The following is a 27011-nucleotide window of genomic DNA, read 5'->3' as shown; positions in this document are numbered from 1 at the left end:
GGATGGATCTGCTTCCCACAAAATCCTCCGTTGCAACAATGTTCATGGTGTAGATCCACCACAAGACTGAAATCGATCATGTATGAGATGTGCGGTGTCAATCTTACTGTGAGCGTATTGAAACGTATTTTTGGGGTGAACAGAGGAAAAAAATTGGAAAAAGAACGCAATTATGTTGTACTCATTCCGTCATCGGCTCCGAACCGCCGCCGCGACTGGGAGGGAGTCAAGGGTTTGGGTAGAATTAGGTGAAAGACCACAAAATACGACCAGTGATTGGTTTATTGGCGTTAATTATTTGGTATAGTTGAGAGCAAATGACCAACATTACCCCTAATCGCCTACCAATTCCCACTTGTGCATCTTCTTCAGTCTTTCCTTCACTCGCCCCGCACAGCCGCACTGACTCTTGACTCGACTCGTCCTACTCCTACCTACCCACCACCTTCCTTTTTTCCCCCAACAACCCGCGCCACAGACTCTCCCCCACCCACCACATCGTTAGTATAAAATCTCTCTCATTTCTTCTCCCGATTCTTCAGGGCCTTCTTCTTGCACTCTTCATCAATTCTTTCTTCCTATTTTGATCTTTAAAGCACAGAATCCAGAAAAAAGGGGTAAAGTTCTTGAAGAAACAATGGCTCTTGCAAGCACATCTACTCTCTCCTCCAAATCTCTTCTACAGTCTCAATCCCCTCTTCGTTCCTCCAACCCTCAACATTCCTCTTTCCCTCTCTTCCCCAACAACAAATCCATCTCCAGATCTGCCAAACCCATCTCAGCCGTCCACGCCGCGGAGCCCGCCAAGAACCCCGTCGTCGCAGACAAGCAATCCAAGTCTGCCGCTTCTGCCTCCACCACCATCCCCCCAAAGACCGTTCCCGGCAAATGGACCGTCGATAGCTGGAAATCTAAGAAGGCTCTCCAGCTCCCTGAGTACCCAGACAAGCAAGAGCTCGAATCTGTTCTCAAGACCATCGAAGCTTTCCCACCCATCGTTTTCGCTGGTGAAGCGAGAAGTTTGGAGGAACGCCTCGCTGAGGCTGCCATGGGTAGGGCCTTCCTTCTCCAGGGCGGCGATTGTGCCGAGAGTTTCAAGGAGTTCAACGCCAACAACATCCGGGACACCTTCCGTATTCTTCTCCAGATGGGTGCCGTTCTCATGTTCGGAGGACAAATGCCTGTCGTCAAGGTTTGATATTTTTCCTTCTCATTTGCTCCTCTTCATCTCTTGATTGTCTTTCTCTCAAATTGAGATTTTTCTGGAGAACCGCGCGAAGTTGACCGACGATCCGGGCTTTTATGGTTTAGGTGGGAAGAATGGCTGGTCAGTTTGCAAAGCCAAGATCGGATCCATTTGAGGAGAAAAACGGAGTAAAACTTCCGAGTTACAGAGGGGACAATATCAATGGGGATGCTTTCAATGAGAAGTCCAGAGTTCCGGACCCACAGAGGATGATTAGGGCCTACTGCCAAGCCGCAGCTACTCTAAACCTTCTCAGGGCTTTCGCTACTGGAGGTTACGCTGCCATGCAAAGAGTTACTCAGTGGAATCTCGATTTCACTGAACACAACGAACAGGGAGACAGGTATTCATACGACTCTCTCTTTATCTTCATCTCGGTGACTCGTCTTAGCCTTTTTCCTTTTGGGGATTTTACTGTCGATTTGTCTTAAAGATCATATAGATTATTAGTCGAATCACGGGTTGCTATCCTATCACATTTCAATCTGCTCCCTGCTTTCTGTTGCCCTAGTGTTTTTGAGTTTGGAATTCGTGGACTCGGGCGACACAGGTGGTTCTTGAGAACCGCAACGAGCCGGATTCGTAGTGGTAATTAATTGGATTTAGGATGAGGTTTTAATTTAATTGTGTTTAATTGGATTGAAACAGATACCAAGAACTGGCTCACCGGGTTGATGAGGCTCTAGGGTTCATGTCTGCCGCTGGGCTCACGGTTGACCACCCGATCATGACCACAACCGAGTTCTGGACATCCCACGAGTGCTTGCTTTTGCCCTACGAGCAAGCACTGACCAGGGAAGATTCGACCTCTGGCTTCTTCTATGACTGCTCTGCTCACATGCTCTGGGTTGGGGAACGCACCCGACAACTAGATGGTGCCCACGTCGAGTTCCTGAGAGGAATTGCCAATCCCCTTGGCATCAAGGTATGAGGAGACTTGTATTTACCCTTCTATTTTTCCCCTTAATTAATTACTCTGCCCTAATCCCTGCCCATATTTACAAATTACCAAAGTTTGAGTCAGCGTCACTGCCAAAATCGGTCTTCTTGGATTTTTATAATAATTGGTGGCTGTTCTACTTTTATGAAACTCTTTATTGTTAAACTCGGTCAACTTGTCCAAATTCTGAGTTGCTCAGCAACTTCGTTTGTACTTTGAATGCTTTGGGTGTGAATTTTGACATAGTCTTTATGCATATGAATTAGACATACATATGTAGTATTTGATTGTCAGGTACTACTACTGTATTTGTTTATTACTCTAAATTTTTTGATGGAGGTTGAGTAACTAAAAGCAGGTAATTGCTGCTTGTGATGCAGGTAAGTGATAAGATGGACCCCAACGAGCTAGTGAGGTTGATCGAAATCCTGAATCCTCAGAACAAACCTGGTAGAATAACGATAATCACGAGGATGGGAGCTGAGAACATGAGAGTGAAACTTCCACATCTGATAAGGGCGGTTCGCAGAGCAGGCCAAGTGGTCACCTGGGTTAGTGACCCAATGCACGGCAACACCATCAAGGCTCCTTGTGGTCTCAAAACTCGCCCCTTCGACGCAATCAGGGTATGTCTATCTGTCTCTTTTTCTGATTGAGATTGGGCAGTTACCGCTTCTCATCCTGATTCCTGAAGCCTGAAGTTGAAGGCCAGGGCTCCCTAGTTTAAGTTTAATTGTTAATTGTTGGGCACTTTGGCAATTGGCAGGCGGAGGTCCGAGCATTCTTCGATGTGCATGAGCAAGAAGGCAGCCACCCCGGAGGTGTTCATCTAGAGATGACAGGTCAAAACGTGACAGAGTGCATTGGAGGGTCAAGGACTGTGACCTTCGACGACCTAGGCTCACGCTACCACACCCACTGCGACCCAAGGCTGAATGCATCTCAGTCTCTGGAGCTTGCCTTCATCATCGCGGAGCGGCTTAGGAAGAGGAGGATTGGGTCGCAGCCCGTCATCGGTTCCTTGGGGGGGCTGTAGAGTGTAGGCTAGGGGGTCCATTTGTTGCTTCTTTTCCCTAATTACTGGCACTTCTCTAATATTTTCTTGTGTTGGCTTTTGAAATTAATTTATATGTAATTGCATGCATGTAATGTAAGTATACTGTAAACCTTTATGGGTCGAGACTTTTTTAAATATATGAGAGATGAATAAAGCGAAGGCTATTATTGGTTTCAATTTCAAACAATTAAATTCATTCAGAGGTTCTTTCTCTTGGCCTTGCGTGAGACTGGTCAGAACATTTTACATTTTAGCACCCCATCCAGCTAGAGCAAGGTGCGTGTTCAACAGAGAGATTATTGACTGAAAACTCAGACCCGCGATCTTTGAATCTCAACTTCTCATCCGATATATACATGCCAAGAAGGAACAGATATATTTATTTATTTATGGGAGATATATTGTTGATTGGAAGCAGTGGCCGGCTGCTGATGGGATTGGCTGTCCAACAGGTGACGTTGCCCACCAACCAACTAATTGCTAATTCTAGAGGATTGGTGAGGTAGGTGGTAGAGGTAGGTTGTCTATGCTTTAAGGGCTTGTTTGGTCACGTGTCCCCTTCTCCACCTAACACACATATAATCAATCATAAGAGAGAGAGAGAGAGTAGTGAACAGTCACCATCAGGCGATGAGTTCTTGGTCCATTGCAATTTCGAGTCCGGATTTCCTACTAACTTCCCTCTAGTCCCCTCTCTACTAACCCATTAAAATTATTCCAGCTGTCTAGTGTAACGATTGACTAATGCCTTAATTAATCCCTCCCTTAAATACTATTTTAAAGAAATATTTATTTTTATGCATTAATTAAATATTCCTAAAAATAAAAATATAATAATTTTGCTTTACGAGGCTTAGAGAATTAATTTACATATAATTAAAGAGAGAATGGGAAATTTGCATATAATTAAAATAGATATTTCCATTTTTATTTCTTTTCTATGCCTAGTAAAGCAAATTCATACATGGAAAAAGAGTTAAAAGGGTGAGCAAAAAAAAATTGAAAAACTGAACTGATCAAACCAAAAAATCGGTTAATTGAACTGGTCGGTTTGGCATTTTAAAAAAATCGAAGGTATCGGTTTAGTTTCGGTTAACTAATTTAAAAAACCGGTAGTTAACCGAACTGACTGGTATACATGTTTTTCTATATCTATATGTTTATGTATATTATATATATTTTATACATTATAAATTAATAAATACGCATTATATATATATAAATATATATATATATATATTTATAATATATTATATATTTTTTTATTATATATTTATATACATTTTTATAATAAATATTATAAAGTCAAAAAAACTGAAAAACCAATGAACCAAACCGTCGGTTAATCGACTAATTTCGGTTCGGTTCTTCCAAAAACTGATACTATTGGTTCGGTTGACAAAAAAGGCCCACGGTTCAATTACCCGAACCGTGAGTACCCCTAGTTACAGACCACCCAAAATTATTATATTTTTATTTTTAGAAATATTTAATTAATGCATAAAAAAAGATATTTCTTTAAAATAGTATCTAACGGAAGAATTAATTTAGGCATTAGTCAATCGTTACACTACATAGGAGTTAGTGACAGCTGGAATCATTTTAATGGGTTAGTAGAGAGGGGAGTCGAGGGAATTTAGTAGGAAATCCGAAATTATGTAGCTATAATCCGGAACTTCCACAATACGATTTCAGAGGAACTTACTCCTTCGTTTAATAGACGCTAAAAAATGAAAAATATACACTAAAAAAAAGTAAAACCTCCCCTACTAGTTGACATGGAATTGTTCTAGGCGTATATTTAATTAGAAGAACTGAATACTGAAATCCTAAGCCATTTTCCACAAAAATTGTATTTGAAACAAACTCAAAATCTTATTTAGAAGAATTGAATCAGCATTCTGTATACCTAAGGTTGCTGCTTAGAGGGTAGGTAAGTAGAAATATATTAAATTAGGGAAAAAATGAGCATACAGTCATCTACTTCGATGGTAGTCGAGAAAAGGAGGGGTATCTATCTATCTTTGACTCTGGAGCAACAACCGAAATAAAAAGTATAGGATTTTTATGTTCACCTACTTCTGTTTTTATGGGTTAGGTTTATCTACTTCGATGGTCCATTCTGATACTTTACCGTATTAAACAGTGGATGGAATGTATCATGTAACCAACTCCATCTCTCATCTCATTGACGGGGATCTTTCGACCCTTTGGAGCTAAAGGGCAGAGCAAAAGTCGCTATGGCCAATGAGCCAAGGGACCCGGTTTCAACCTTCAACGACTAGGGTGGTGACGTAGTGTGTTAGCTTTGGGTAATTAGTGCCAATGCCATCGTTGATATGTTGAAATTTCAAAACAAACAAGCGACTGTCAGTAATCAGTAGTCAGCAGACCAACGGAGATCATGTGGAAGGATACTCATTATTCAATTGGGTTTGGAAGTCAAGGCAGACACACACCAACCAAATCTCCCAATCACAATTCAGAAACTGCACTATGGTACCTACTACTACTCTGGCGTTGTGGGTTTAACTTGTCAAGCTCAAGCAAAGCAATAGCAATTGCTCCTCACACTCCACGTCTCCCAACTGAACTAAAATGTCGAGACAAACACGGCAACTGTGCATCAGCTACCGGAGTTCATCCACGTTGTAATGCAGCTTGCACCACGTGTGCATCCAGTCAAGGATGTGTCAAATGGATCGGTTCACCTCAACCATAGAAACGTGTCATTTCCAACCAGCCCCAACCTTTTAGGATTGAACCTGATCCCATTTCATCCAATCGGTCAAATGGATCGGTTCCCCATTTTTAATTTTTTTGAATTTTTTATTTTTTTTTTTATTTTATGTTATTTTTTAAACTGTACTTTCCCAATAACCTAAGGCTATGTTAAGTTTGAAAGAAAATGTAGGGAAATGATCAAAGGAAGGTTTTTCATGCCTTTCCCTTCCTTTCCCTATCATTTCCATCAAACCAAACCCAAAAGTAGCCTAAATAATATCTTCTCCTAAAATTTATCTTAAACTATCTCTCACTTTCTACAGAATTATCTCTAATTCCTGTTTATCTTCTAAATTATCTCTAATTCCTATTTTTATCTCCACAATTATCTCTAATTTAGTAGAGAGTTTCTCTCCTAAATTATTTTTGATTCCTATTTATCCTCTCCCCTACTTTTTATCTGTATCTATAAAAAAAGTTTGGATTAAAAATATTTAAGAATTATTTAAATATTCTAATAAAATTATAAAATAACTTTAAAATATTTATTAAAAACATAAAAAATAATTTTATATTTTTACAAAATATATCACGAAATTATGTACTAACATTTTTAAATTATGTTTTTTTCGAATTATCAATTTAAATGATTTTCGAATATTTAATAATATGTGATAGCTTTAAATAAATAAATAAATATTTTATAGATTATTTAAATATTTAAATAACTATATATTTATCATAACTATATTTTAAATAGATAAAATAATGAAATTATCTAATAAATGATTTTATATTTTTACAAAATATATCACGAAATTATGTACTAACAATTTAAATTATGCTTTTCCGGATCATCAATTTAAATATTTTTCAAACATTTAATAATATGTAATAGCTTTAAATAAATAAAATTCAAGTAACAAAAAATTTAAATATTTTATAGATTATTTAAATAATTAGATATTTATCATAACTAGATTTTGAATAGTTAAAATAACAAAATTATGTAATAAATTTAAAAAATTTCTTTAAAGCAGAAAAATAATTATAACATAATATTGAAATTAATAATAATTTAATATATTACAAAATTAATAATGAAATTATGTAATAATAGTATAAATTATGATATTATGGATAATTAAATTCCATAAATATCTAATATTTAAAATTTAAATATTTTACATATTACTTAAGTATTTAAATAACTCAGTATTTTAAATAACAAAATATTTAAATAGTTAAAATAAAGAAATTATGTAATAAATGTTAAAAAAATTCTAAAAAGTAGAAAAATAATTATAACATAATATTGAAATTAATAATAATTAATATTTTTGCATAATATTGTTAATAACTAATTTCACTTATATCAAGTAATAATTCGAGAAGATAACTTTCAGAAAAATTAATATTTATTAATAATAATTTTAAACTCTTAATCTATATTTATTATATAATTATATATACTAAAATTAATATTTATTGTATTTCAGTAATTATTTAATGTGTTTGTGAAAAATGTATTTTCGATGATTTTGTATAAATTTATTTTGCTTTGTTATTTAATAGAAAACTTTCAATAGTTATTGGAGATTAAACTACTATTAGTGAAATTTTTAAATTTAATTTATTGTACTTATTGTATTTTTGTTATAATTTATTGATTAATATTTATTAGAGATTAAACTATTCTTTGAGATTATACTATTTATTGACCAAGTTAATATATTTTTAGTACTTATTGTATTTTTTCATTATCAATATATTTTCAATAATTGTATATTTTTGCTATAAATTATCAATAATTACTAGAGATTAAACTATTGTTGTTTATCAGAGATAAGACTATTAATTTAGCTAAAATTATGAGTGTTCATGAGTTGGTTTGATTCGGTTGTAGGCTATTTGGCCAACCAAATTGACTTGGTCTGGTTGGGGAGTTGGTCAGCTAAAACCAACTAACCTTTTTTGAAAACCGACCCACTCAAGTTGTATCGGTTTGGGTTGATTTTTTGGTTTGGTTAGTCGGTTCAAAAGATTTAAACTTAAAAATTAAATTAAATTTTAAAAATTATAGTGCAATTATTAAAAAAATAAATTTAAAAATTAGATTTATAATATAAAACTTTTTAGACTAAGAAATATGGGAAATTTCCCACTTTTCCATATTAAAAATTATATTTAAAAAATATTATATATCCATGGTTAGGTTGTTCGATTTTGGTTGGTTTACAAATGGCCAAAGTGAAATTGACCCAACTTGGTCGAATTGGAAAATTTTTGAACCAAAGCCGACCTAAAATACTAGAAAACCAACCAACTTGGGTTAAGTTGATCGGGTTGGTCGGTTTCATCAGTTTGATGAATAAATCTAACTGAAACGAATTATTGTTATTTTTGTATTATAAAAAATTATTAAAAGTAGTATATAAAATATAAATAATTATTAATTATTTAAAAAGTTGAAAATATAAAACAATTGTATACTCTCATGTGATTCTATTAGGGTCATTTACTAGAACACATATTATAGTTTTACATATTACTTAAACCTACCTTATAGTTTTCATTTCATTAAAACATCCCATATATTTTACAACCTATTTACTTTTGTTTTGACAAGTTACAACCTATTTACTTAATCAACCTTTCATTAAGGAGTGTTTGTTTTGCCATTAGGCCCACGATTTTTTATTTCAAAAATACCCTTAACACTTTTTTTGTACAGAAAACAAAATTAACCAAATATAGCAAATAGAGTGGTTGTTGGTGTCTTATAAAGGGCAAAAATGGATTTTTTATTATTTTTTATTAAATTTATTTAAATGAACATTAGGGTCAACACTACCATTTTTCATTGTCATCTAATGGAAGATTGATTAAATCCATTGCAAATTATAAATGGTGTTTTAGTAAAATTTTAACTATAGGGTAGATTTTAGTAAATCCATGAAACTATAGGGGATATTTTAGTAAATGACCATTTCTGTTATTTAGCTTTCGCTTAGTAAATCCCGTGCATCGCACGGGTCCCCGCTAGTTTTCATAATATATTAAAACTTTAAAATTGATTGAAATTTGCTTTATAAGTTCTAAGTATCACTTAACCCATTGATAAAAGAAAACAAGCCAAAATAAACATGAAACTTTAGTGAATATATATATATTTTTTTAATTTTGAGTGGAGGAAAGTTTGTTAAATGGAATTTTGGTTTTCATTCATCAAGATATCCTATATTCCTTTTTCAGATTTATGTGAGGCGTACGAAAAATGTATTGTCCCTTGGTATATGATTAAAATGGTAATTTTCTTATTTACCTAAAAAATAAAAAAACATAGATAAATATATTTATCTGGGTATGTGCATTTACCTAGATATATAACTTTTCAAAAAGCAAACAGGGCCTTAATACAATGGAGTTAGAAATCATAGCAAATTACAAAAATACCTAATGGGGTGGGTCAACCAAACCTGAACGGGACTCAACCCAGCTCAGGTAATGAATTGAAACCTAACACGGGTTGGGTCAAGACATGTTAACTATTTACCATTTAACCTGACCCATTGGCATCCCTACATCTAATTTAGATTAATATATCAAGACTTTGAACCATGCTCTTATTTCCATGTTCATTTGTCAGACCGTCACGATAGAGCTGATAATGCATAATAAAGATTAAACTAAGTATGTGTTTGGAACTGTTTATGTTTATCAGAAAAACGTTTATATGATAAACATCCACTTTAAACGTTTTTCACTTTGTTGTTTGGTTAAGTTTAAACTGGGCGTTTCAAGAAATGCCCCTTTACACTCCAGCAACAATAAACGTTTTTCCATTTCATGCTGTTTGGTGGGGCGTTTCAAGAAACAACCATATGGATGTTTCAGTGTGACACCTTCATTGTGGTGTATAGGATACATTAGTTAATCCAGCAGTCCAAACTCTCTCTCTCTCTCTATATATCTTTGTTGCCTATAAGGGAATGATGGCTATTAATGTTATTCAATTGAGCAAATATCTATCTTCTTTCCAACATTTTATCAAATCACTTATTTTTTTTTTTCTTTTGAATAACAAAGATGCCATTTGCAAGGTAGATCAATTTGGGCTTGGCTTGGGCCAGTCAAAGCCCAAATTCAAATAAATTTCACGTCTCAATTTACTCTTCTCTCCCTCCCCCCCCCCTCTCTCTCTCTCTCTCTCAATTGCATCCAATAAAATTAATAAAAATAAAAGCACAAAACCCTAATGTAATCCATACTAACAAGTCTGCAATGATAATTAATAGGTCAGACAAGTTTTTGTATATAAGCCTACATCATTGTGGAACCTATTCAGTTTTCCGTATATAGTTAAATTTTGAAAAAGTCTACACTACTAGACGTGTTCCATATTTTTATCATTTTTATTTCAATAAAACACAGAATATTGCAACCACAACAAGCTAACAAAGCAATGTTACTATTATTTGGATGTGGTTGCACAACTATCGAACAACGGTGTTGTTTTGGGGCATTCCTACCGGGTGTTGGGTATCCCCCATTGTATTGGTTCACCCATATGAAAGAGCCTCTGTGATCCCCTCTCAATGGTATTATCGGTCCTAGCCATATGCACTGTCATTTCTCCCTCTCCACATGAGCACATTGGCAAAGAAACTCCTTCCGTCATTAGTATCTGCATATTGTTTTATATGACAATTGTCAAAACAAGTATCATGAATATTCTAATGGTAACATAAAAATGGAATTAACAATAGCAATGTGCACATGTTTTGCAATGTAAGCTAATGGCATGTTATTAAAGTAGACCGATGTATAATACATGTACGAAATAAAAACAAATTGAACACAATCTACACTGGACGGCAAACATGCTATTGTTTGGTATGATAATATGCCTTACTAAACCTTTATATATGTCAACATATGTCTCTGACATATATTTTTTTTCTTCTTAAAAATATGCCTTACTAGTACCTGGATCCCAAGGCTGTGTTTGGTATGATAATACTTTCATAGAAAATAAGTTGAGGGAGAGTTCTAGGAAGTTTCACAGCTCTGGTATGCGCATAATGACTTCATTTTTATTTATTTTTTCTTCAGATGATCATTTCAAAACTACTACTACTACTAAATCTTTGTGCTATAATACAAACAAACCTCTCTAAGATCTAGGAAGTAGGAACTGTCACACATCTATCTCCCATTCAGTATAAGAATTTCTCAAGTGCTACTTGGTGTTCATTAAGGAACCATGGGATTACGAAATCAAGATGGACGAATGGAGAAGATAATAATTTCTCTTGATATTTTATTGAATAGGCTACAATTCTATTTATAATAGAGATACATCGGCGACCCAAAGTAGGATACAATAAGGAAAGAAATAAGAGATAAGATAAGATATGTATAACTATATCTCCTAGTTTTGATAGAATACGCTAACATCCCCCATCAAACTCAAGATGGTAATGTATCAGTCATCTGGAGTTTTCCAACGAGAGCACGAAAGCGAAGATGAGAGAGCTTTGGTGAATATATCTACAGACTGATCATAGGAAGGGACAGGAATAAGGCAAACAATATCCTTGAGCACATGATGACGAATAAAGTGACAATCAGTCTCAATATGCTTAGTGCGCTCATGAAATACATCATTGTGGGCAATCTGTATGGCGCTACGATTGTCACAGTGAAGAGGGGTTGCAGATGAATGAGTGATTCCCATGTCATGGAGTAACCATCGTAACCATAACAACTCGGAGGTGGTGTCAGCAAAAGCTTGATATTCAGCTTCAGTACTGGAACGAGAGACAACTGTTTGCTTCTTACTACGCCAAGATATAAGAGAATCTCCAAGAAAGAAGCAATAACCAGTAGTGGACCGTTTATCAGTAGGATCACCGGCCCAATCAACATTAGAATATGCAATCAAATGAAGAAAGGAAGAACTGGAGTAGTGAAGTCCATGAAACAAAGTGCCCTTGACATAACGGATGATCCGAAGTACAACATCATAATGAGTAGTGCGAGGGGCAAACATGAACTGACTCACAATATGAACAACATACGCAATATCAGGACGAGTAACAGTAAGGTATACAAGACTGTCAACTAGTTGCCGATATAAGGTGCAGTCACTAAGAGGAGTACCATCAGTGGTTGAAAAATGGGCATTAGGCTCAATCGGAGTGTTAACAGTCTTAGTATCAGTGAGTCCTGCACGAGAAACAAGATCAGTGGCATACTTGGCCTAAGATAGATAATATCCCGATTGATCGGAGGAGACCTCAATGCCTAAAAAATAAGTTAGTCGACCAAGATCTTTCCCAAAGTGCTTTTCTAGATATTCCTCAATGTCCCGGCTATTCACGGAACGTGCTTCCGGAAGAAATCGAAGAATTTCTTGGGAATCCTACAAGATCAATTCGTTCTTTTTTCTCTGACAGATGGTCAGAACTTCATCTGGGTTCGAATCCTACTGAGAGGTCCACTAGAGATCAGAAATTGTTGAAGAAACAACAAGATGTTTCTTTTGTCCCTTCCAGGCGATCGGAAAATAAAAAAAATGGTTGGTATGTTCATTTCAAACTGTTTGCTAAGAAATATCTTAAGAGCGGAAATGCCCTGCAAATCATTGCTAGTAATGATCATGTCATCCGCATAAAGGAGGAGAAGTACACAACCCTGAGAGGTCTTTCGGATGAACAAGGCATGATCATAAGTGCTAGATTGAAAACCAAACTAACAAATAGTGGAGCTGAATTTGGAGAACCATGCTCGAGGCGCCTACTTAAGTCCATATAGAGCCTTACGGAGACGACAAACCTGATTAGGGAGATGAGCATAACCAGGAGGGGGTTGCATATAAATTTCTTTAGAAAGATCACCATTGAGAAAAGTATTCTTAACATCCATCTGAAATAACTGTCAGTGCTTAGCTGCAGCAATCGCAATAAGACTACGAATAGAAGTGAGACGGGCCACTGGGGCAAAAGTTTCCTCATAATCAATGCCATACTCCTATGTGAACCCTTTACCTACCGATCTAGCTTTATACCTTTTCAATTGAACCATCTGCCCGAGTCTTGATTTTGTAGATTCATTTGCAACCAATCACGGATTTATCTGGAGGCAGGTCAACTAAATCCCAAGTATGAGTGCTTGTAAGAGCTTGAATTTCTTCTGTTATTGCTTTTTGCCATAGAGGGTCAGTACTAGCCTCGCAATAGGTACAAGGCTCATATAAAGATACAATGGCAGAATAACAATGAAAATCACGAAGAAGAATGGAAGGTTTAGTGACCCTACCAGAGCGACGGAGTGAAACATCAAAATGAGCAGGGTCGAATTCATCATGAGGAATCAAGGGCTCAGAAGAAGGCAGAGCTGGAGGATCCATAGCCAAGGTAGATGCATCAAGAGAGGTTGCAGGTTGTGTAGTACTGTTAGAGCTATCAGATGAAGAAGTAGTCGGACATGCAGGTAAATCATCAGGAAAAAGCGAGATAATAGGATCAGTAAAAAAATTTGAAGAGGTCGTGGTAACTCGAAATGGGGAGAGGCTGGAAAACATTTTGTGTTCCCAAAAGGTAACATGACGAAATATGCGAAGTCGTTGGGAAAGAGGATCCCAACTCCGATATCCTTTATGTTCAATACCATACCCGAGAAAACAACATAGACGTGCTTTTGGTTCCAATTTAGTATGTTCATGAGGTTGTAATAGAACAAAACAAGCACAACCAAATACACAAAGAGACTAGCAATCAGGGCAATGGCCATACAATCGTTCATAAGGAGAAATGTTACCAATAACAGGAGAAGGGATGCGATTGATGGTATAAACAGCAGTGAGGGTTGCTTCCCCCAAAAAACGTTCAGGACAAGAGGAAGAGATTAAAAGAGCTCGAACAGTGTCAAGAATATGTCTATGTTTTCGTTCTGCATGCCCATTTTGTTGAGAGGTACCGGGACAAGATCTATGAATGATAGTTCCATTTTGTGAAAGAAATTGGATAAGGACAGAATCTCTATATTCCATGGCATTATCAGTGCAAAAAATCTTGATGATAGAGGAAAACTGAGTTTTGATCATGGTGGCAAACTGAATATAAATTGCAGGTAATTCAGATTTATTACGCATGAGATAAATCCATGTATATCGAGAGAAATCATCAACAAACATCACAAAATAACGTGAACCACCCATGGTATTATGAGGCGAAGGGCCCCAAATATCAGAATGAATATGATCAAAAGGTGTAGAAGAAACAGAATCACTTATATTAAAAGGCAAAGCATGATGTTTTGAAAGAGAACATGAAACACAATCAAAGTGTGTTGGTTTAACAGGATCCAAACATCCATTAGAAATTAAAGATCCTAATTTAGAGGTAGAAGTGTGACCAAGGTGAGAATGCCAGACGCTAGAGGTGACAACAACAACAAGAGATGGTAATTGAAGAGATGATAGCTCAAACAGTCTCCCAACCTTACGGCCTGTCCCAATGATTTTCCTTGTCCGTGAATCCTGCGCAGTACAACCACGACTTGAGAAATGTATTTCAAAACCAAGTTCTCTTAATTGTCCAATAGATATAAGATTTAGAGATAATTGAGGTACCAAAAAGGTGTTAGGAAGTGACAAACGAGATGTTGAAATAGTGCCTACACTTTTGACAGTTAAGGTGGAACTATCAGCAGTATGAACAATTGGTGCAATAGAAGGATGAGACTTGGAAGTGAACAGTGATAAATTGGATGTCATATGATTGCAACATGCAGAATCAAAATACCATGATGAGGTAGTACCTGGAGTGACGAACAAGACTAATTTAGAAGGCATACCAGAATCAGGTTGGAGCTGGTGAAGAAGAGCTTGAAGTTCTCTAAGAGAGAAAATTTTGGAGTGGTATTATCAGAAGTGTTCTCTGTGGCAGCAGTTGCAGTAGAACTCGGAGCTAGAGAACCCATGGATGAGGACTTCTGTCCAAATGCCTTTTTGCCTTGCAAGTGGCGACACTCAGAAATAGTGTGACCAGTCTTCTTGCAGTAATTGCAGAAAGTCCGTTTTGGAGATTTAGTTGAAGAAGTAGCTGACGTACCCGGAGTAGCAAGAACAACATCAGTAGATAATAAGGATCGCTCATCTTGAAGTGTTTTTAGACGAGTTTCTTTAGAGAGCAAATCTTTGATCACAACTTCAAGAGAAGGCAATGGGCTACGATGAAGTAGAGTACCACTAGGTTCATACTTATCCCTGAGAGTTATCAGAAGATGCCAAACACGTTGGCGATCGCGAAGCTTGGAATAGGTAGTAGCTGCAGAAGTACTATCCCATTCAGGTTCACACTGTGTTAACTGATCCCAAAGAACTTGTAATTCAGAGACATTACTGTGAATCGTCTGTCCAGGTTGCTGCTTCATACGATGAAGACGTCTACAGAGCTGAAATTGATGCACATCATCAGAAATAGAATAACGGGCTTGTAAGAAATCCCATACCTCTTTAGGAGAGTCATATCTGCGAAATTCCAACTTGATGCTTGCAATACAAGTATTGCGAAACCAAGTCAATATTTGATGATTTTTCCCGTCCCATTTTTCTATTCGTTCAGCTAATTTATCTTCTGTTTCATCAGCAATTTTAGCAGGTTTGGGAATCTCACCGGTCACATATCGCCATAGAAGACGTCCCTTGAGAAAACTGCACATCTCTTGGGACCATAAATCATAGTTTGAGCCATCATAGATAACAGTGATGGGATGAGAGATATGTTGAGTAGCTTCAGATGAATCCATGAGGAGAAATGCAGATCTTTGGAGCAACACAAATCACGGGAAAATACTGACCTTAAAAAAAACTTCGCAGAATCCCTAATGTCTTCATTGTCGGGGCAGCCTCAATTCTGGTACACGCAGATGCTAACGAAGGTTCTGCACCTTCATAACCTTCCTTTCTAATTCGCAGACCACAAGACGTGAACTGCCGGTTTAAGCAGCGGGTTTGTCTGGCTTAAGCAGAAGAAATGAATGCAGCACACCTAATGCAACACACCTTCAAGCGCATTGGGAAGCAGGTCTCGTGCGCGAATGAGAATGAAGAGGAAATTCAACTGCATCAACCAACAACACGACCGGATTTCTTCCAGGAGGAAATTCAACGACTATGGTTATGCTGACGAAGATTTCTGTGACTTAGTCTCCGTAAGAATGAATAGACTCGATTACCACCTAGCGGCAAAGCCAATGATGAATGAAAGTCATAAGTCGGTCATTCAACATATGGCAAAGCTATCTCTTAACAGCCTCATCTCCCTCGGTCGGAGATTATTTTCTGTTGCAGCGACAAAAGAGAATGACGGAAGTCATCACCTTCAATGGTTTATGTTGCCAGGAAAATCTCAGATTATGGTGCTTCTAGAACTGAAACTCCTGCACAGTCGTCCGAGGACTTCTGGATGAGAGATCCAAAAAAAAAAAGATAACTGGGATTCCGATCATCGAACAACGTTTGATTTACCGAGGGTTGCAGCTCCAGTGGGAGTAGACGCTCGCCGAGTGCTCGATCTAGAACGACGTGGGGCTCCAGTTGATTGGGCGGTCAAAGGATAAACCTCAGGCCTCAACCATCGATTGACAGAGGAAGCCATTGGACGCTGCTGCAGGACCGAAGAAACGAGAGCGGACGAACGACAGTGAAAGTAGCGGACGACTCGCAACCAGGGGCCCTGTTGCGAACAAACTTCCTGAGAGTATGCTCAGCATTAGACCTATTCATGGGCCGGGCTCGGGCCGGACTTTTACTGTGTATTAACAAATTTTTTTAAGGCCCGAGCCCGAGCCCGGTCCTCATAAAAAGCCCGAATCCCGAGCCTGGTCCCGGGCCCGAAATTTAGCCTATATTATTATTATTATTAATGTTGAAGCAGCTGAATAAAGAGAGAGATAGATTGAAATTATAAAGAAAAGAATAAAATATATATATATATATTAAATTATAAATATATATTTTAATAAATATTATATTATTTATATATTTTATATAATATATAATACTGAGTCAGGCCAGGCCGGGCTCGGGCCGAGCTTTTTTGACAAATCCCGAGCCCGGCCCGAAACACAATCGAGCTTACTGTGTTAAGCCCGAAGTCAGGCCCGCAGGCCTAATTATATGACCAAGCCCGACCGGGGTGCGGGCCGAGCCGTCGGGCTACCCGGCCCATGAACAGGTCTACTTAGCATATTTCTCTCCTTCTGCAAAGTTCTCCAACACTCCTGCAGTTCTGATTTCCTTGCTAACCCTAACTTCAGGGTTGATGCAGATATCGCGCACCAACTGAAATCCGCTAATTCCTACAGCAACTGCAACCATGGCGAACAAAGGAGCAAAGGCTTTGATACCATGATATGAAACCAAGATGTACAAATGAAGAAAATAATAATTTCTCTTGATATTCTATTGAGTAGGCTACAGCTTTATTTATAATAGACATACATCGGCGACCCAAAGTAGAATACAATAAGGAAAGAAATAAGAGATAAGATGTGTACAGCTATATCTCCTAGTTTTGATAGAATACGCTAACACATGGGACGCTCTATGCTATTATGGGTCCATTGGCTAGTTGAATTAATTATATAGTGAAATAGTACTGACATAAACTTGGGAGAAGCATATAAAGGAGCCACAAGCGACATTCTCCGCCTTCTTTGGAGCAGCATTCATCATGCTGCATCCTATCAAATATGCAGCAATGCTGGCCGAGAAAATGGAGAAGCACGGTGCCACTGGATGGTTCGTCAACACTGGCTGGTCAGGTGGAAGGTATATACAAATCACAGGAATTCAATTAGGAAATACCTTATCCCTCTTCCCTCAAGTCTCAACATATAATAATATATTTTGGGTCTTGAACAGGAATTTGTAGAAAGAATTAATACTCAAGCTGGTATGTTGAAGACTGAAGAAAAGTATAAAAAATAATTGACGAAAATATATGCGGCAACACTCGGAGAACATACTGGCGGCGAGAAACACTCTCTCCCTCTCTCTCTCTTAAACCTTCAAATGCGGCAACACTCTCTAAAACCTTCAAAGAAAACAGAGATATTGCTGAATGTTAGGAGAAAAGAGAAAACAAAGAGAAGTCAGAGAGAGAGAAAATAGGGAGAAAGCGAAGACTTTTTTACCGGCGGCAGCTGCTCCTCCCTCCGCCCAAGAAACCTCTCTCCGGTCGTCGCTGGACTGGTAGATCCGGGTGTTCTCCTCTGAGGCGGCGAAAGAGTGAGGAAGAAGATCTGTCTTTGGTGCTTTAGGTTATCTTAGAATGGTAGATCCGGGTTGCACCAGATCAACACCACTAGACGACACATCAGCACCCACATCGGATCCACTTCAGCTCATCGTTTCATGAAACGTCCAACCTTTGGGGGAAGCGAGAAATGCAAACCAATGCAAATAAATGGATAAACGTTTATCAGCGTTTTTTTAATAAATGCATACATCAAACAGTATTTTTTGAGCCAAAAAACATTTATCTTCCATGCTGATATGACGCTGATGTGGCACCATTTTTGCAATAAATGTAAACGGTTCCAAACATGCCCTAATTCTTCAACAGCCTCAACTGTTTTTCAGCTTTTTGCATGTGGTATACTCTTGGCTTAATGGCTATACTCTAATTTTCCAACACCTGTCTTTTCCGCATTTTTCTCTCTTGTCTTCCCCAAAACTCATTATTTTATGAAATATATAAATTTTTAATTTTTTAATAATTTTTATCATATATTATGTTTGTAATACTAAATTTGATAGATAATAAATAAGATAATATTAGTTAAAAATGTTTGACTTATTAGCATATAAATAATTTAGTATTTTTTTATTATTATATTATCAAATTTTAAATTTTAAGTGATTATTTAAATAAAGGAAAATTCCACTTTAGTACCCTGAACTTTTGGGGTAGTGTCAAGTTAGTACCCAAACTTCCAAACTTGTCACTGTAGTATTTAAACTTTCAAAAAGTGTCAAGTTGGTCCCTACCGTTAATTGACTGTCAGCTATCTATTGAAAATGACAAAACTACCCTTCAAAAGAAGACACTATTCATTGTCTTTTACCTTGAGACTGAACTAGTTATTTTCAAAGAAAAAGAGAAAAAAACATGAAATATGATAGAGAGAAGCAATAACTGAAAGTAAAAAAATAACCAGACAAGAATGTGTTTCAGATCAAAAGGTCAAAGACAATGACTTAATTAGTCTAGAATCTCAAACACCTCAACCAGTTCAGTCTCAAGGTAGAAGACAATAAACAATATCTTCTTTTGAAGGGTAGTTTTAACATTTTTAATAGATAATTGACAGCCAATTAATGACAGGGACCAACTTGACACTTTGAAAGTTTAAGTACTACAGTGACACGCTTGAAAGTTTAGGTACTAACTTGACACTACCCCCAAAGTTCAGGGTACTAAAGTGGAATTTTTCCCTTTAAATAAACAACTATGGTTTTTAGTATTATTGGGTCTATAATTTTGTCCCACTTAACATGGTGTTTGGAAGTGTGGGCGCTTTTTGGGACCAATTTTCAAGAAAAAACGCCCATGCTTCTAAGACCCGTTTTTTCACAAAAAAAAAACACTTCCGCCACATAGGCAGTGAGCAATACTATGTTGCTTGGTAAGGTGATTTTCATCACCGTTTTTCATGTATGTGCTGACAGGTAAGCACCACATAGGATACACATCAGTCAATCATTGGGGGAAACGATTCACCAGGTGGGGTCTCGATTTTTGAGGCATGCCCGATTTTTTAATAATCAGATGAACCAAACAATGAGATACATGGGTGTTTGTTGAAACGCCTATGTTGATCCGACATGACACCATTTTTTTGAAAAACGGCCATAGTTCCAAATATCCCCCAAGTAATCTGTTTGAGACTAGTTCTACCTAGACCCAACCATTGACAACCCTAAACCAGACTAAGGCTTCCCCACTATAGTTATTTATTATTCCTAAATAATATAATTATAACTCTTTTATTTAACAAAAAAAAATCTAATTTATTATTGCTTCTTCGAATGGTAATTTTCTATCTTGCCCCTGCGAAGTAGGGATTCCCCGCTAGTGTATTTATCTACTAAAGTGGAATGGTTTATGATTGATGTCTCTCTCTCGGCAAAATGGTATCCCATTGTTACGAGTTCGCATTTTGTGCACCGGTGGGTACACTGGACGCGTGAACCCACCAATCAGAAACACCCACGTCAGCGTCATTAACTTAACAGTGCTTTACCCGTTAGTTCAAAGAGTTTGGTTGAACGGGATACAAAACAAAAACAAAAAAAAGCTTAAAATGCAACTTACATCATTTTCAATCTCCTTCAAATTTTCGAATCTCCCTCCCATACTCTCCTCTGCCAAGTCTAGTCCAGAAGCATCCACTAGCGACCGACGATCTCACTAAACGTGGAAGCCATCGCCGGCGGCGCAAAATCAACTTAGTGCGTTCTTCTTCTTCTTCTTCTTCTTCTTCTTCTTCTGTTCGTATCCTCATATTTTTGTTGTTCTAATCAACAGATCCTCATCTTTTTGTTGTTCTTATCAATAGATCCACACCATCATTGATCAAACTGGACCTAGATACTTGCAATTTATAAGGGCTTTCTGTACCGGATTTTCCAAGGTCACACTGAACCAGGAGCTGGAAAGTGAAAATTCCCTTGGGCCGATCATTTGATCAATCAAGACTCTAGTGGAGCCCAAGCTCATTAACTCGGGTCATGTAATTAATTTGCTCCAATTATAGAACTCAGCTAGAAAAGCCATACGTACTCTGAAGTGGGTGGTTGAAGGTTGAAGAGTCCACAGTCCATACTCTGTTAATTTCCATTATTGTTTAAATTCATTAAAACTTGAACCATAGTCTACAAACTACAAGTGAAAGTTCATTACAGAAAGCCCTTTTATTAAACATGTAGCACCAATAAGTCAGCCTGCCAGGATCAACACACAAAAAACAACACAAACTTGGGTCCCTGAGGATCAATTGCGCTCCTCCACCCTGTTCCTTGTCGGTGATAGATGACAAATATGCGCTAGTGGAGTTGCGAGCCGAACAATTGGCACGGATCTCTCCTTGGATCCCTGTCAACACACTCAATTGACCCATTTTAAGCACGGCGTACACAAACTTCTCGAAGAACGGGGTCTGGTTTAGTGCAAAGCTAGTAACGATGGGTCGAGTCCTTGAGTCGGTGTACAAATCCTGATCGTAGGTGAACAACCCTTACCAGTTCATGAGATCTATGTAGTACTTGTCAAACACATTCGGAATTTGAATGTCCAAATCGGTCGTGGCTGTGGGACAAGTGAGCTTGAATTGATTGGCGAAGAACTTGCCCACGGTGGAGTCTTGGCTGGGATACAAGCGACCGGTGAACGATGTGCAGTGGCCAATACCAAGGGTGTGTGGCCGTCGGAGAGCACGACAACGTCAGTGGCGTTGAGGTTCGTGGTGGCCAATGAAGTTACAATGACGCTGGTATTGCTACGGGTAGCTAGAAGGTTAGCCATTGTTTCGTCCCTTGTAGCTAAGATGAGTCCATTGCACTTCTACTCTTCGATCTGTCAAGAAGAGAAGAGTATAAATAACATTAGAAGAAAGAAAAAGAAGAAGGGGTTCGGGAGTTCCCTTCGTTCAGGTGAAAATCGGGAGGGAGCTTGAAATGAGTATTGAAAATAGGATTTTTACCTTTTTCTGTCCGGTTGAACCGGATACCATCAGTTGACGGCCAAAATGACGTTAATGTTTTCGAGCTCGCGCTCTGTCAATGTGGCAGATTCTTATTGGAGGGTTCGCGCGTCCAGTAAACCCACGGGTGCACAGAACGCAGAGTCCATAGTAATTGCTTTATATTTTTGTTCTTAAACTTGTTTTATTTACTATGTACCAATAAATCTCGATATTGTGGTTAGTCTTTTGTGCTTTTTATTTTTAATTACTTTGCGAAATACAAAATTATGACCTTCGACACTTTGCATCTATATCTAAAATATACATATAAAGCGAAACAGTCCACTTGTCACCTTCTTCCCCTTCAAAATTTCCTTAAAAATTCCCATTCTAAATTTTTGGATTTTTATTTTTTTTTTTAAATCCACATTCAACCACTCACATTTCACTCACTCACTCTCAAGGGAAACTTGCCTAAAACCCAAATGTGTGGAGGTGGAGGAAAAAGAAAATTATGTATATTTTTCTCTTTCAACTCTAAAGCTCTCTCACGCAATGTTTTAAAAATCGATTTGGAACTGAAACCATTTTGGCCACTGATTTCCAGGTCAATAATTTGACCATCCAGTTTGAATAGATAGTCTGTTCCAACTTAAAAAATAAAAAATAATTAAAATAAAAATGACAAAAAACTGTTAGACAGATCAAACAAGTTGATGGTTTGATCGCCTGGATCAACAGGTTGCTGATCAAATCAACAGTTTTTTAACAAATACTAGATTAAAAGTAAAACGGAACCGATTACTTGGACGGTTCCCAATCAACCAATCTGACTGTCCGATCTGGTCCACTTTTCAAAACCATGATCTCATGTCTTCCACATTAGTTCAATTGAACTACCACGTTAGCCTAAGATTTCAACACCTTCTTTTTCAAATTTTTTTCCTGTTAGTTAACAATAATATTTAATGTTCTGGGTTGCAACGAAACTAAGAAACCATCCATGTATGATTTAGTCTAAGAAATAAATCTTGGATTAGAAGAACATTCAGCATTCCTACTAATATATGCTAGACTGAAGTTTCTTTCTTTTTCATTTTTCTTCATTGTAGTAGTAGTTCATTCAGAATGAGGGGATGAAACTACCTCCTTACATTGCATCTTCTTTTGAACGATAAGTGAATGGTGTGTGCATTCCATTTTTTTCTTCTAACATATTTGATAAAGGGTGATTTGGCCCTCCAATGACATCACATACATATGACACGACAAGACCACAACATGACACCTCAACATCACATGAACAGTTGCGAATCTCATTAAGTCAAGGAGGTGCACCCCAGAATTAGTCTGAGCACCTCGTATATAGTTCGGGCACCTTGGGAGAGCGGCTACCAACACCTCGTTTAGGGCCAACCTGTGGTACCTCGTCAGTACCAGTCTAAGGGACCTTGGCGTGAGGAGCAATCTCTCCCAAAGGACTTATCGATCTGACTGAGGTTCAAGTGGCGACCTACAAGACGTGCTCGCTAACCTCCCCTGTGTGCGTCTTATCACTCTCGGGTCCTCTGGAAGTCAATTCCCACACTAATTGTTCTTGAGGCAATCAAATAAGGCATGGAAGCCTAGGCCGCGTGTGAAACAACCTCCGAGGACTTTGGACCGGTAAGTTATGTCCTCTTAAGAATTTCAGACGTGGTGCATGAAACTCATGCCAACCGACGCCTATATAAAGTCGCCCCCATTTTCTAAGAAGGGTACACACGATTTAGTTCTCAAGCACACTAGTTCTATCGTTGACTTAAGCATCAGAGTGCCCACCTCAGGTAAAGCAACCCAAACACTCTGATCTCTCTCTTCTTATAGCTCAACCAGGCAACCTACTCAGTCCGGCATCTGAATTGTTTACCAGTAAGGAGCACCAAATCATGCATCATCAATATTGTCGTTTCCATAGCAAAATTGAAAATGGTTCAGGAGACATGTATTTGTTTTCCATGACGATTTTGGACCAACACACTCAGTTTTATTTATTTTTTTGGGGTTCTTATACATGCAAATATCTTTCTTATCTTAGGAGTTAGGTATTCTACCACATTTCTAGCTTTGCTCTACCAGCCATCCGAATATGTTTTTCTCAATTTTTTATTTTTTGCAAGAACACCCGCTTCCAACAACATTTCTAGAATAGTATAGGTAGTTAGACTTAGATGAAGTCATTCTGCATATTTTTACATCTTAGCCAGAACAAAAGGGATCTCTCCTTTAATAGAGGTGTAAAGTGGGCCGTGCTAGGCTAGCACGGCATGGCCCGCGGGCTATGCCACCCTCCCCAGTGATAAGTTTGGGGGTTGGCCCAACATGATCCACGGCCCAAGCTCGTGCGGGCCCTTGCTGTGCTGGGCTACAAGTCGGGTTGTGGGCTTGGGCTGTTTTGGGCTGGGCCACAGGGCGGCCTTGGGCGTGGGCTGAACCGGGCTAGACTGGTTTTTTGCCTTTTTTGTTTTTTTTTGAAAATTTTGATTTCTTTTCCAAGTAAAAGTGTAAAACTAAAATATTTAACTTTCCTTTACGATTTGGAAACTATTTGAAAAATTAAGAAATGAGAACTCTAACACATAAATGAAAAATATACTTAACCAAATAAGAATGATGGAATAACAAATTGGAAGAAAAATAGGAATTTTATTTTATTTAAATTTGAATGGTACAAATTACAAAGCATACAATGGTTGGATACTTGGATGAATGAAATATGAAAATGGAATAAATTAACAAAATATAAAAAATACAATATAGTTACAAATTGAAAATATAAAATTACATTGTTAAAAAATATCAAATAAATTAAATAAAATTAAAACAAGATTTACAATAATTTGAAAAAAAATTAAAAAGTTCTATACAACTAGTCAACTACTGTTCATGACTTTCATCATCTGCTTCAGGTGAAATATCGGGTGTAGTGTCATGCCCTCCTTTGTCTTGTAATCTATCTTCAACATCCAACCAATCTTTAAAGTAGATGCACATCTCTATACTTTCATCGTTCATGCAGCTTCTCTTGTAGTCCAATACCCTAGCACCTGCACTAAAACAAGACTTTGATGGAACTATAGACACCAAAGGGATTAGTAGATCACGTGCCATGGCGGCAAGAATTGGATAATTTTTTGAATGTCCACTCCACCAAGCTAAAATATCAAAATTATTTAATCCCTCACCTAAAGTAGAAAAAATTGCTTGTAAATAAAAATTAAGTTCAGTAAATGAACTTGTTGTTAAGGTAAAAGATTTTTGCCTTCTACTTATTAAATAAAAAAGTTTTTCTCTACTACTACTGGGCTTAAGTTCAGAAGTAGAAGATGTTGTACAAATTATAAAATTTTTTCCTATTTCTTCAGATTCATATAAACTATACATTTTAAATAATAAATTATTAATTTCTTCTTTTTTATTTCCAATTTTAATATTCATATTTTCACAATATGTTTCAGGTAAAATATCTAAACCATCTTTCCTAATCATAGGATCTAATATTGTAGCTAAGCAATAAAGAGGAGAAATGTTCTCCCAATAATTTTTAAATTTACTTTCCATTATTTCAACAATACTTTTAAATTGTAGATTATTTCTATATTTTGCAAAACAATCACTAATCATCATTAATTGATAAAGTAAATTACAAGTAGTTGGATAATAAATACTCGATAATTCATTAGTTGCATCATAAAAATGTTTTAAAAATTTCTTCTACAAACATCCATTTCCTAGTCTTCCTCAAATATAATATCATTAGGCATTTTTGCATTATAAAAATCAGTAAGAATTTGTTTATGAGAAAAACAACTTTTAACATAGCATAGATAGAATTCCATGTATGTTTAACATCTAATATAAAATGTTTATATATTAAACCATAATTTTGACATAAATATTTAAATTCATGTTTTCTTGCTCCAGGACCTTTAATAAATATAATACAATTTCTAATTTTAGAAATATGAGTAAAAATAATATTTAAAGCATCCTGAATACATAAATTTAAGATGTGACATGCATATCTGATATGAAATATTTTACCATTTAAACATGGTTTTAATTAAGATTTTAAAATATTTATTGCAGAATCATTATTACTAGCATTATCAAAACTAATAGAAAATAATTTATTCTCAATTCCATAAGCATGTAAAGCATTTAAAATGCTTGCAGCAATAGCTAGACCAATATGTGGCCATTCAAGTCTAGTAAAACTTAAAATTCTTTTATTTAAAAGCCAATTTTCATCAATAATATAATCAGTGACACAAATATAACTTATGTTAAATTTAGAAGTCCAAACATTTGAAGTAATTGCAACTTTAGAATTAAGATTTGATTTTATATGAATAAAAATTTTTTAAAGCATTTGATCTAATAGTAACAAAAATGGTTGTTCTGCATGTACAATGTATTTTGTTAATTCTTGTCTCATTTTTTGTTGAGAATATTTAAATGTACGAAAACCCCCTGTCCCAATTTGTGTTTGTGTTGTTTCTCTCCATTCTTCTTCTCCTTCTTTCTCATGTGTGAGCAAATGCCTGCTCAAAAGGCCAATACCACACTTGCTACAATAGCTAAAGTTTTTCCTACATTTTTGGAAAATTGCTCATTTTCCCTTCCCTTCAACATCATCTACTTTAAGTATTCTCTAAACTGGGCTACTCAACTTAGAGGCCCTCTTTTTCTTTCCCTTAGTATCAGTACCAATGGTGAAAGTTCCATCAATATCAATAGCATCCATGTTAGTGCTAACACTGTCATGATGCGATTGAATATCGTTGACAGTGAACATGTTGGGGAATTGGTTTCAGGAGGAACTGGTTTTTTTTTAATTCTAAAAAAATAAAAATTAATTTAATTGGACTTACCTGGATTGTTGGCTCAGAATCCCTACATGATTTCAATGGTTAAAGCCTTTCAACTCCAAAAGTCCAAGCCTTCCAAATTACTAACTTGAGATACTTGAGTTGGTTGAGCCAACCTTCTTCTTGTTGAAACTTCAATAAAGTTGAGAATTGGAGAATCAAATAATCAGCTAATCAGAGTTCACTCAAATTACAGAGAATGTATGAGAGAGAGAGAGAGAGAAAGAAGAGATTAAGAGAATTGTTGAATTGGTGTGATGAGAATGGTGGAGAATAGGATTGTTTATAGGAATTGATAATAATTCAATTGCCCAAAATACCCTAAAACTAGTTGTTGGGAGGGGTATTTTGGTTATTATAAAGTTATTTATAACT

At 36.7% G+C, this 27011-nt stretch overlaps 1 protein-coding gene, 1 long non-coding RNA gene and 1 pseudogene across 2 annotated transcripts; 1 reads left to right on the top strand and 2 right to left on the bottom strand.

Annotated features, from left to right (window-relative positions):
- Positions 1-392: 392 nt before the first annotated feature.
- Positions 393-3420, top strand: LOC104608661 (phospho-2-dehydro-3-deoxyheptonate aldolase 1, chloroplastic-like). Its single transcript, XM_010274712.3, has 5 exons — positions 393-1192; positions 1312-1589; positions 1895-2171; positions 2567-2812; positions 2953-3420. The coding sequence occupies exons 1-5, from the start codon at positions 638-640 to the stop codon at positions 3220-3222; spliced, it is 1626 nt and encodes a 541-aa protein (XP_010273014.1). The 5' UTR covers positions 393-637; the 3' UTR covers positions 3223-3420.
- Positions 3421-10396: 6976 nt separating this feature from the next.
- On the bottom strand, positions 10397-18434 carry LOC148803665 (uncharacterized). Its single transcript, XR_016085148.1, has 3 exons — positions 18175-18434; positions 17846-18074; positions 10397-10654 (listed from the first exon to the last, which is right to left on the bottom strand). It is a non-coding gene; the product is annotated as an uncharacterized LOC148803665 (long non-coding RNA).
- Positions 18435-20377: 1943 nt separating this feature from the next.
- Positions 20378-21774, bottom strand: LOC148803664 (peroxidase 12 pseudogene; annotated as a pseudogene).
- Positions 21775-27011: the final 5237 nt, after the last annotated feature.

This window comes from Nelumbo nucifera, chromosome 1, assembly GCF_055504915.1.
Source record: "Nelumbo nucifera cultivar China Antique chromosome 1, China Antique-T2T, whole genome shotgun sequence".
Taxonomy (NCBI): domain Eukaryota; kingdom Viridiplantae; phylum Streptophyta; class Magnoliopsida; order Proteales; family Nelumbonaceae; genus Nelumbo; species Nelumbo nucifera.
Note: the sequence above shows the minus strand (reverse complement) of the source record. Positions and strands in the feature narration are given on the sequence as shown.